The sequence below is a fragment of the Manacus candei genome, unplaced genomic scaffold, assembly GCF_025592945.1.
Source record: "Manacus candei isolate 608988 ecotype Guabito, Panama unplaced genomic scaffold, ASM2559294v1 h1tg000050l, whole genome shotgun sequence".
Classification (NCBI taxonomy): domain Eukaryota; kingdom Metazoa; phylum Chordata; class Aves; order Passeriformes; family Pipridae; genus Manacus; species Manacus candei.
Window position 1 is genome coordinate 28013262 of NW_026138098.1, and position 13044 is coordinate 28026305.

At 36.7% G+C, this 13044-nt stretch overlaps 1 protein-coding gene across 3 annotated transcripts in view; it reads right to left on the bottom strand.

The window, feature by feature from the left end:
* PARG (poly(ADP-ribose) glycohydrolase) overlaps positions 1–13044 on the bottom strand; it is a 63591-nt gene that overhangs the window by 40070 nt on the left and 10477 nt on the right. For all 3 annotated transcript variants that reach the window (XM_051799808.1, XM_051799807.1, XM_051799809.1), the window contains exons 6-7: positions 11869–11952; positions 10731–10805 (exon numbers count right to left, since the gene is read on the bottom strand). In XM_051799808.1, the coding sequence (XP_051655768.1) occupies positions 10731–10805; positions 11869–11952 (159 nt within the window). The remainder of the gene's footprint in view (positions 1–10730; positions 10806–11868; positions 11953–13044) is intronic.

Sequence of the window (13044 nt, forward strand, 5' to 3'; positions counted from 1 at the left end):
GTTTAAATCTAAATCTGACAGCTCATCAAAGCAAACAAACTGCACATAGAGAACACAGATTTGGACAGCTCCATCTATCACATGGGAAGGCAGAGCCATCATGCCAACAGACAACCAGCATGCTAAGGCAGCAACGGCTTAATGCTTTCAATTTGTTTGGTTTTATATCCCCACACTAACTTCTGTGGCAGGACAAGGACCAATTGAATCATGTTCTTAAGGATGAAGAGGAAAACCAGAGTGCTTCCTTTAGACTATGTGTCTCTTATTTCCTAATTCTAATGGATTTTGTGCTTCTGACTTTTTCCTTCCCAGCTGCCATAATGACTCATGCTGTAAGTGCTCTGTACCATTAGTTACTAGACTGAACTGTCTTTCCAGTAACAAGCTTCCTAATGATTTTATTGTAAGATATCATATGGTTAGAGGTGGTAATGCTGAACTAAGTAACTAGACAAACCAAATAACTTGTCTCGAATAAAATATTTCTGGATATTTTTACAGGGCATTTCGAGCCACATGGTAAATATTTCCAAGCTGAAAAACTTGATTTCAAAGAGGTGTAGCAAATAAGGGCACAAAGGGCTGTAAAGCATTGGCACAGGCTGCCCAGGGAAGTCGATGAGACACCGTCCTTGGAGGTATTTAAAGAACATGTGGATGTGGTGTGCTTAGGGACATGCTTTAGTGGTGACCTTGGCAGTGTTGAGTTAATGGTTTGATTCTGTGAACTGAAAGGTCCTTTCCAACCTAAATGATTCTATGACTCTGAGACACTGAAACACCTGAGTGTGCTCAAGCAATCACAACATGTGGCTGCACCTTTACTGCACTGAGCAATGTTGTTTTCATTTTCTCTTCCTTCCAGAGCAGCCTGTACTTACTTTCTTGTTCTCCTGTCTCATACAGAAGTCACACGCTTTCAGTATACTCTTTACCACTTAAACATGGTGTTTAAGTGTTTAAGTTTAAACACTTAAATCCATGATTAGAACATCCCAGTGCCAATAAAACAACCAAGCCACTGTCTATGACACTGAAGTGTTTTACCTGAAAGTAAACCAACCTCAGACTGGCAACCTGTACTTCCCGTCTTCCCCTAATCCTTGTCATGAGTGCTTTTAAACATTACAGAATCCTAAAAGCAGACTTTCTCAATTTGTTAGTTGGAACAGCTGGGAAGAAAACAAACAAAAAAGCCAAAACAACTTTTTATTGGTTGACTTTAAAAACTAATATATTTAAGTGAATACACCTCCAAACAAGCTTCGCTAAATTGTACTCTCTACAAAGCCTTTTCTTCTGAACAAGGAAGAAGATGAATTCTACTGAAACACATTGTACCATAACTATTAGTGTACCTCATACCTAGACAGAGACACTAGGCTGCAGCCCACTAACTCGTATGCTTATGTAAAAAGGACTGCTTACCATAATGTCGAATATTATACATATAAACAGATTGAAACCTATAAGAAAATAAGGAGTGTGGGGGGGGGTGTGAACATTTTAGTTCCCATTTTATTAAGTTCATTAACTTCCAAAACTGCGTCTGCCTCCTTTAGTTCCCTCACAAAACTAATTCAGTAGGAAACACACTTAGCTGTCAAACCCATCCCATTTCTTAAGCACTTGTCTGATTAGAAACCAAAGGGAGGATGAAGTAATCTTTGGAGGAAAGAGGGAAAAAGCCGCAACACTGGATTATGCAGAGAAGAATCTTATTTGAGAGGAAGAATGCTTCTGACATTTATCAAACCCACAAACTGACACTTCAAAAGCAAAAAAGAAGACAGCTTACAAGGCAGAGGTTAATTCATTTTTGTTTAATTCCCCCCCCTCCGCAAGGCTCATTCATGTCTTCTGCCAATCCAACCCTGGAATGATCTCTCAGGTGTATCACCCGTAGCAATTGCTGCTTTGTTTTCAAAGCTTTTAAACATTCTAAATAAAATCTGACAGAAAAGTGTGTATTAATTTTTCAATCACCTCTTAATGGCCTTAGAAGCCCAGTTTGTACTTCCAAGGTACTGGAAATCTACCCTCAATCGTTTTCATTCCCAGTGAGTGAAATCTCAGTCCTGATTCTCGACAGGCCACCAACAGATTCTACCTGTGTGCTCTTGCAAAGAATTCTATCACTTAGAGGCATCACAACCATTTCCAAAGCAGTGGCAGAGTCCTGGGATGAAAAGTCAAATACTACTTTCTATGTACTTTCAAGTTACTCTTGGGAAGTAGAGGAGTGGAGAGGACAGTGACCTTGTTTCTACAGCAAGGCTGTAACATGGGAGGGGAAAAAAAAAAGTACCTTTCACCTGACTGACACAAGTTAAGAGTGAAAATGTTTCCAGGTTTATTCAAAACTGTTACCTCTCTAAATACAGTACTTGGGGAAAAATATTTAATACTGCTATGACTTTAAAACATCTACTAAAAACCACAGTGTAGAAGTATTTGAAAGCCATTAGATATTTAATATAACTTTTTTCAACCACTTTTGAAACTGATAACCTTGGCAGTAAAAGCTTCATGAGATAACACAGCTATTACTCTTATGAAAACTGTATTTTCTTTAACATGCAAAAAAAAAAAAAGTCAAGCAGAGGCAGAAGGGGAAACAGAAGGATCCAGTAAAGGTAACACAATAGCATTGCAGATTTCATCAAATCTATAGGCTATCTTTTGCTTGACTGTCAGTATTACATAGACTCAAAATAACCAATAATTTGAGAAAAATATCCTGTAATTAATATTATACTGGCCAAATAAGACTCTCAGACCATATTCAGGGTACACACTTTGCCCTCTACAATTTGTAAACCTGCTCTTTAAAGAGTGCATGGCAGCTGGTAACAAACTCCTCAAGGAAGCAATATAAGCAAATTCAGTTTTTCATATGAAAAGGCAGAAATTAAAAAAAAAAAGGGGTATAGTTAAAATACACTTCATTTATGCCTTCATAATCATCCAAACAATGGCAATGCCTCTTTACCACTTCTCTACTTCCATGTGCACCTTTTCCATGAGCATTCCTCTTGAAAGCTTTGACCATCAGGGTTTGTTTTGTTGTTTTGAGGGAGGGGTTGAGTTTTTTTGTTGGTTGGTTTTTGGTTTTTTCCCCCCTAACAGTTCAATACACTATAAGTAAAATAATATAAAATAAAATAAAAAATCCAAAAGCACAAAGCAGCTAAGGAAAGCCCCCACAACCAACAGGAGTTTCTCTCAGTCATTTGGTAGATAAGTGGGCACACATAAAGGATGACTTACACATAATACAGTGGAAGGAAATCAATCTATTCACCAGCTCTCTGACACCAAAACAAAACAAGGCAAATATCAGAAGACAGCTTTTAAAACCAGGACATTTATATTTACTGTGAGTTTTTTCTTTTTCAAACAGGAATGTTCTCAATACAGTGAAAAACTATGAAAGAGACCCTCAGAATGTCTTCATAAAGATCTTTATTAAAGCATTAAGTATCCACAAACACTTAAGAGACAGTGTAAATATAACTCTACAGTGGTGTGTGCAGATATCCCTTCCCTGGTAATTCCAACTCAATAGTCAGATAGAGCTTACAAAACACCACTTAAAAAATACACAACTGTTCTGCTAAGAAAGTACAGGAAACTAAGAATAAACCTGTAATTCAGTGTTCTATCTCCTCTGCAATGCTTAGCTTCTGCTTTAAATGTGTACAAAATGCATATTCCCCCACCCCAGAAAAGCTCACCTTTTGTTCAATACAGGAATAAATTCCTCTCTGCTACTGTGAAAAGAAAACCCTTCATGGCACACTCAAAAGACCTTTTCAGTTTAGATTTTACAAAGGTAATCTGATGTAATGAAAATTGCTTGAAAACATCTGGAGTAAAATAAAATCCAGCAAGGAGCACTGGATAGGCTATTTTCAGCCTTGGGACATTCTGTTTCTTGCTTAAAAGCCTACATTTGTAGTGCTGACATCTCTGTACAATGCTCACTTCTGTTAGTGCTGTCCAGACAATTATAAAAATGACTTATCAAAAACCCAGTCACCAGAACAATTTGGTACTTCAAAATTCCTTCTATTCCAGTATCACTGATTAAAGTAATCATTTTTTTCAAGCAGGTCATTCAAACAACAAAACATACCAGAAAGACTGACATGGTTCTTAAGACCAAGGAGACAGGAACGAGGTGAAGCCTTATTAGAACATAAAAATTTACCAAGATATGCACATACTTAACTGTAGTGGGTGTTTTGTGTTTGGTCTTTTTCAATTCAATGAAAATCCAGAGCTCAACCATAATCCAACTAGACTATAATGCATTTGCATCATCTTCAGATGTGTTTTTTCAGATGAAAGTTTGAAATAATGGTAAAAAAATGGAAGCATAATTTCCAAAATTGTCCAGATGATTTCCAAAATTTCTCAAGTAAAGTTTGAGGTTATTAAGGATAAGACCACACACACACACAAAGGCTGTGTGGTTCTGCCACATTCTGAGTATTTAATTGACAAAACAGTTAATTTTATTCAGTGCTATCAAAATGCAACCAACTCTTCTCAGAGAGGAAGCAGACACACTGCCACTATTTGCACATCTGACTGTCTTCCTCAGTTCTCAAACATTAAGTATTCTCTACCTTAAATCAATTACCTGCATCTGACATTTTCTGAAAAGTAACAAGTCCAGGCCAAATGTGCCAGTATACTATGTTGTAGTATACATTTAAATGTATGCTACAGTTTGGCCAAAAAAGGCACTAAGCACATTCTGCAGATATTATCCCAGATTTTCCAGGTTTATACCACGACTCAGCAACACACACGTGCTAGGTGCTTCAGTGAAATATATTAGTTATCTTCTACTTATTATTCAAAAGTGCAAAGCATAAACTAACAGAAACAAGACTGATTGTAACATGCTACACCACTCCTCACTTTAAGAATATTCTCCTATATTCTGGAATCTGTGTGGATCACCTACAGTAGAAAAAGTGGTATCTTAGAAAGCACACATCCATATAAAAATATTGCTAGGCCAAAATTTAAATAGTAAGCATTTGTGCAAACAAAAAATCATTTCTAGTACAATAATTAACTTCAATTTTTCAAGAGAAGGAAACCAAACTTTTGGAAGAGCAAAACATTTGTAATACAGATGTGCAATATTTGTGTAAAATATAAAAAGTTGTATTTATACATGAATTTCTTTGTATATTTATCTTTCATGTTATATATTAATAAGTTTATGTATTTTTAAATGACATTTATAGAAAATTTGAAAGAGGCATTTAGTGAGATTCCAGAAATTTTCATAGACACTTGCATGTAAAAGCAGATGGCAACAAAGCCTCACATCACAGCTGTTCTGGACTTTTAAAAGGGTCTAGTATACAGAAGTATTATCATGCAAGTTTTAGTGGAAAGAAGTGAGAAATGGAACTTCTTTTCTAATCCTCTTTCAAAACTAATTACAGCTGTAATTGTAAGGGAAACATTTTGAAAAGTCTATATTCGATACCATGTAAAAGTGTAACTAAAGGGTGAAGAAAAATTGCAATATATTCCTTTAGCTTGGCAAGTGACTTTGTTTTCTTTCTACATGGCTTTTTATCAGATTTTAGGATAAGCTGAAATTTCTGCCATAAAAAACCCCAACTGCTAACAGTCAATTCTGAGGCAAAAACCAGTGAACTCATGCTTGACTGGAAAAGGAGAAAAAGGAGCACAGATAAAGTGCTCTGGTATGTTCTTCCTTCATGCTGAAGGTCCTTCTCTGTAATTAAGTATAGACAGGGAAGAGACTGGTCTTTTTAAAGAGCATTGTCATGTTTCTTTCAATCTGATAGAAACATCCAAATGTAAAAGTTAAGACAGCTTCTTTCATAATATAAAAAGATTTCCTCAATGCCTAATTTATATGGGAATCAAGAGCAAATATGCAATTTCTGGTCATTAAATAGATTGATTGGCTTCAAACAGCTTTCTCAGAAGACGAAAAGACCACAAGCCATCCATACACAGGCACTGTAGACCCACACACACACTTCTTCCTACACTAAAAGCCAAATCTAACAGTTGGAAACTGAGTAGTATATAGTGAAGAGTGTCTTTGTAAAGATACTGATAACATATCCCCTTTAAGTATTCCTACTTGAGTCAAGTAGGCACCAAGGGTTTAAAGTTCTACAGAGAGCCTGGAAAAGCAAATTTGAAAAGACAGAAGTGCCTTCAAGAGAGGTTCATTTAAAATGTCAATTACCTTTATTATGTTTTCCTCCTAAAAGAGGGCAGTGTATAGAGCCCATGCCTTTCTGTCAGCAACACCTCATACCAATGCTACACCACAACGGGCCCTGCATGACAAAGCCACTTCTATCTCAGCTTCAACTCAGAAAAGTCATAAGAACATAAAAATGGACAAAAGTTCATCAAAGCCCATCAAGAAAAGATGCCTCAAAAAGTCTAACAGCAAGAAACCCAAGTACTCAGCAGCACTTCCTCACAACACACTTCGCTTGCAGTAATCAGCCTGAGACATTTCCAGAGTCCATCGCAGTACCTGTGTCGGTGTCAATGGGATTTTTCTTACAGCAACTTCTCCAAATCCCTTCAAAACCTGATGTAAGGCCACAGCATCCTCTATGTCCCATGACAAGGGGTTCCACAGCCTTCTGTTCAGTACTCCAGTAAGTAATTACTTTAGTCTGGTGTTGAAACCTTTACCTGGTAGGAACACTCAGCTGCTGTCCCTTAACTGCTGTACTAGAAGAAAGCACAGCCATTTCCTCTTTACCCTCTCCTACATTCATTTTGGGCACCACTGTTATACCCATTACTCACATCTCTCTTGCCAAGATGAAAAGGTGAAATTCTCCCAACTTATTTAGACATTCCTCATATGGGAACTATTAGATACCTTTACACCATTCTCCACTCCTCTCACTGGATCATCTCCATTTCACAGATACAAACTTTCCACTGAGATGATCAAGATCAAAGAGTCCAGAAGAACAAAAACAGTTATGGATACAATGTACTGTACCCTCCAGGATGTATTGTGATCCATTTTTCTGATGACTCACAGAAGCTCAGAGATAATCATGTCCATGCCACACAAATTTACCTGAACTCAATCTCTGGTCTACACTTAAGAGGATCAATCAAACTTACATCAAAACTATTGGCAATTTCCAATACACAAATAAGCACCAAAGACTACAGTTTGTCTTCTAATCACATGCCTAAGTATTGGATATAATCCTTTTCAGCACTGAACAGCATACAGACATCATTTCACAAGTGACATTTTAAACAGGTACTTGGGGAATCCTAAATGCTAACTCTGATTTTAAGGATAACAGAGGTTCTCTAACATCAAGGTTCCTGAAGCTTCACAACATAAATCCTACTGACTTAAGTTCTTGTATACTATGCAACTAAAACTGAGTTTAAAGGAAGGATCACCTTTCAGGAAAGTTATGCCCTGCTTATACAATGTCACATCATTTTCAGATTAAAACACTCCTCTGTTCCTGAAAGAGAAGTAAGTAAGAAGAAGAGTTATGCTTAAGCTCTATGAGACTTTAAAACCAAAGCATGTCCAAAACAAGCAGGCACATGACTGTATTAAATGACAAAACCCTACTTCTTCCTTTACATAAAGTTGCTGCCGTTGCAGATTAGTCTAAGGTATAAGTCTTTAATGACTGAACCAGACTTTTTATTTCATGCACTTGGGAAAAAGCAAAATAACTTGGTCTTGCCTGGAAGTGGAAGAGCAAATCTGCAAAAAAAAGAAAAAGAAAAAGTACTACAGTACCTAGCACTGTTGAGCAAAAGCATGTAATTAATACCAAACTCATCATCATTCACATAAAAAAAGCTCATCTACAGCACATTGTGGGTTCCAGTACAGCTCCATCCATAGTGGCTTCCTCACTTTTCCTTTTCGACTTCTTGCTTACTCTTTCCTAAACTTTTCCTAGGTAAGGCCTGGAGAAACAGATGCAAGGATGACTTCCAAGTGACAAGAACTTTGCACACAGGAAGAAAAATCTTTACACTAATAACTTGCAGCCACTAAGTAATAACTTGAATAAATCCTAAGCCTGTCTGTCAATATTAACAGACAGATGGCAAAACAAATTAATACAGTGTGAAAACGCTTTAGAGGACAACAAAACTATCAGATATCTGAAGCAAATAAGCCACCCAGATCTTTTTGTACATTATTCTAGAAACAAGTTCTATGTCCTATGTATAAATTCTGTGAATTTTTAAAAAGAAAAAAACAAAAAAATCCAAGCTTCCAAATTTACTTCACTATACAAACAGGAATTTTACTTCCACACATAAACTGACATTCAAAAGAATCTTTTGAGAAGTCTGAGAGCTCCCTCTTCTGCCAACACTTTGAACAACTGCAGAACTGGTCAGGCTATCTTGTTTTGGAAAAAAATTCTGGCTCACATGCATTTTATGTATTTATTTCCTATTAGTTAAGAAAGTTGAAAGTGTTTTAGTCCTAAAGGAAAGAAACTTAAGCCAAAGAAACTGGTAATTACTGTTATTATAAGACAATTTACTTGAATCTTACAGAGTAGGATTTAAAAATAACGCATATTTTGATCATGTAACTTGGAAGGAAACTACCTAAAATAGAATCACAATGTAAGACTGACAAAAAAACCTTCAAGAGATTAATAGATTAGGTGAACAGTGTCCATAATCAGAAGTTAAAACAACAAATGGCTTGTTATAATTTATCAAACACAGACCTATTGAAGTAATATCTGAATACAGTGGCCTCCAATCCCTAAAAGAGACACCACCAGATTTGAGGACACAGCTCTCTTCTAAATCAGACCACAGAATTTTTGGCTAAGCATGCACTGAAAGTCAATACCATCCAAGAATATAAGTAGATATTTACACAACCAGACTCTGCTCTAATCTTTTTCTTTTAATATATATTTGTGCCTATTTTTCCTTCTGTTGAGCTACTGCCACTCCCTTTGGGCTGATTGCTGAAGGCAGCTTTCCTTTCCACCAACCCCCTCAACCTTTGCTGGGTGAACATCACCTGAAACAATTCCCCTGTACTCTCAAAACTGTAGGATAAACATGAAAATACACAGGCCCTTGGTATGCCCTTAATCACTAACTGCCAAATACAGTAAACTCAAAAGCATTACAATTCACTACAGTTTGCATATTTAGGTCATTTCCACACATGTCAATATTCACTCAAGAGCTTAAGTAGACTGCAAACAGTCTTTGAAAGCAGATGTCTTGTTAACTCAAAAATCTTGAAGAGTTCACACATCCCTTTATAATACAAAAGACTCAAGTATTCCTCTACAAAATGTACCACATCCATGTGGTCTGTTCACTAAACTCAATACATTCAACAACACAAGCCAGGCTAAGATTTTGCTCCTTTGGTCTACAAGAGGCCACTGTGTCACAAGCACTTCACTCTTTCTTATTTAATATACTGCTGCACACTCTTTAACTTGGTCTAAAATCTGTGTATGAAACAGCCCTCCCCCCTTCATCTGGTAACTCCACAAATAAATCATCATTCCCAGGATACAGAAATTTACTTTTCATCCCAGTGAAAGATTGATGACTGAAACACAGTTTATTTCCCTATTGTCCCTCTCTTCTCTGGAGACAACTGATATTACTTATGCTCTCTGGCTGATGATCTCTGGATCTAATCACCCATAGTTTCCAAAATCCCAAATTCACAATATGAACATGCCAGGACAAGCTCAGTTGCTCTTGTAGCAATATGATGCAAACCTGGTACATCCCTGAGTCAGATTTTTAACTAAGGAGCACTTGCAGTTTAAAACATTCTAATTTAAATATGTGTACTTCAATAACACAAGAGTGAACAGTTGAACAGGCCAACTGAATTTCAGCTGGTACAAGCATCAACAGCAGCAAGGAGGCCAAATGTCCACACCTCTACCACCAAGCCAAGGTGGCCCAAAAAAGAGAGGCTCTGGAGGTGAGAGGAGGGAGCACTAAAACAGCAGGATGGGTGAGCACAGTAGCTCTCATGGCTTGCAAATATGGTACCACCAGCATTTTTATAACTACCTTTTGTCAATAATAACAATACTGTGCTGCATGCTAAAGAAAACTCATTCTGTGAAAGAGCCCCCACACATAAGGGAAATGAGCAACAGAGAGAACACCTCCTCTGACCCCATGACCCAAGCAGACATCTATTTACACACACAACCAGTAAAATTAGCTTCAAATCAAATTTAGTTTCCACTGAACCTTAATAGAGCTTAGCAAGCCCCTCCCAAGAAAACAAGCACATGTGCTTTAGAAGTACTTCTGAGCTGGTGGAATAAAAATACAATTTCTACTGCATCTCATTTAATCTCCAGCAATGCTTTAATTAGAAGTTTCTGATTATCAGTCAGGATTGTTTTCATAAAACACAGAAAGGGCATTTTTCACCTTACCTTCAGTAAGTTTAGGTGTTACTGAAGCACCCAAATTACATGTTTAAGATTTAAAATTAAGCCAGTTTATAAAGCATAATTATTGTTTCAGCTGAAGTTACCAGTCAAGTAGCTATTCACATAGATGATGACTGCAAACCTTTACTCTTGAAAATGGAAATAAAGCCAAAAACATTGAGGTATATAGGCAAAGTAGTCACTTTCATTTTACTTTTCTTCCTACTTTACATCAACTTGTTTTACCTTCTCACAGAAGTCAGTAAGAGCTGTGAAGTCCCATTTCTTGGAATAAGCAACGTTGTACCTCAGTATGGCTTCCTAGGGAAAGAGCACAACAAAACAGAGTTTAGAGATAATTATTAAGGGAAGAAAAACCATGTCAGGAAATTCCCCTGTTGAAGGAACAGCACCATCTGGTGGCTAAAACCTGCCACAGAGCCCACCAAAATCCATAACACTGTATTAATACAGTGCAATTCCATGACACTGAACCCTCTATATTAGGTTTAACATTGAATGAGCTTCAGTCTACAGGTTTTTCCTCCTGGCACAAAACAAGACAAGCCATGCCTGGATCTGCCAACACACAACATCAATGGTTTGCACCCCATGCTTGCTCTTGTTAAAAATACCAATAAAAGGTGTCTCTTAGCAATATAGTAGAAGTTGTACCAGTTTAGGGACTTAAAGAAACAGAATTAAATAGGCCCTGTACAACACCACCACCTTGAAAAAATTCACAAGAAAAATATACCAAATAAAACAGTATTGTCAAGGGGAGTCTCACCAGTTGCTGGGGAAGCACTATTTATTCATTTAAAGTTTATCTGTAGCATTCTCCTCCTTTCCCTGCCTTTCAGGTATAATCTAAATTACATTATTCTTCACAAAAAAACATAATACCAATTCTGAGCTGCTCCAAGTCACAATTCATGTAACATAACTGCAAGTTATCAACAGAGCTCTAGTCTCCAAACTCTCCAGATTTTTGTCAGCAGCTTGAATGGTTGCAATTCTAGTGGAGTGAACTGAAGCAAAAGTTACTATTTCAAACTCTCCCACCTGTGCATCCCCTACCATCTGGCTACAGAAAGCCCTCATGCTACATTTACCACAAACTAGTAGATACTGCTGGACAAACACAGTTTTATGTAAACTTAAAAAAGACAATAATTTTAATAATAGCTAATAAATTCAGTGGTAACACTCAGGACTCATTGAGAACTTCAATTCATTAGGTAATCCCTTGAACAGCATAGATTTTTTTAATAATTTATTAAGTAATGAAACAAATAGGCTTGAGACAGGATCACTATTAGTACACAGAGAACCTGAATGTACTTCTATGTACCTAGGTTTGATTTCAAATTGACAACCTTACCTTCAAATCATGTGAGCAGGTAAATTTGTTAAGTAAGGCAGTTTGGATTAGCTCCCATCGACTTCCAGCAGTTCTATCTCCATTCTTTAAAGCAAAAGCCCAAAACAATGTCAGATTAAGTTATCCAAAACAGAAAGACACATTTACTAATAATTGTCTTCCTTCACATATTTTTTTTTAAATAAACTTTGCTTTATTTGTAAAGTTCTTTAAAAATACACATCTTTTGAGTATCTGCAAAGTAACTTCTGCAACTGCTAGTCCACTGCATTTTACTTCTCCAAGAGTTCATTTTTAATTGAAGCATTCACAAAATTCATAGAGCTCTTTTTCCACAAACACAGCACTCTTCCTCATGCCATCTCAAGAGGGACAAATAGTGTTCCATTCATTCCTTGCAAAGAAAGTGAATTTTGAGGATAAAACACAACCACACTTAATAAAATCTGCAACTCGAAAATATAAACTGAACTTTATAAAAATGTAACTTCAAGAAATTAAGGGCTTGGAAGACAGAAGCATATTGCTGTGGCTGACACTCATGCCAACCCAAATTTAAGACATTCTGTGACACTTTTCCTCAACAGAAAGTCATATTGCCCACTGCAAGCAATAATGACATTTCTTCTGAGACTACCACATCTTGACTATTTCTTACAAGGGTAGAGACAAATCATCTTGCTCATCTGGCAAAGAAAGATCTATCTTATCAACATGTTATCTCTGAAACATCAATTAAATTCATATTCTGCTCCATCTTTGAAATTGATAAATGAAAAGGCTGAGTGTATTTCATAGAGGTTGCAAGAATTTTCTGTTCAAGAGTCAAGTACCAATAATCATTACACAGTTTTCACTATAAGACACACTTGTTGATTTTATTCACTATAGTCTGAAGTATTTCAGTGGGTATGTTTAAGTAAGTCTCAAGCAGTGACAAGAAATACCAGATCAACCAACTATTCAGGGCCAACTCTAACCTCTGCCACTGTTTCAGCAGAACAACAGTCAGACACACCTCACTGTCAAACTGTGGTTACAAATTCACTCACATCTGTTGGCATTGCAAATTGCTTCACACACACACAAAATATATATACCATATAAACACATAAGTAAATAAATACATGATTTATAAGGAGCTTAAGCTTCCACTCCATTTAAGCATAGAAATAT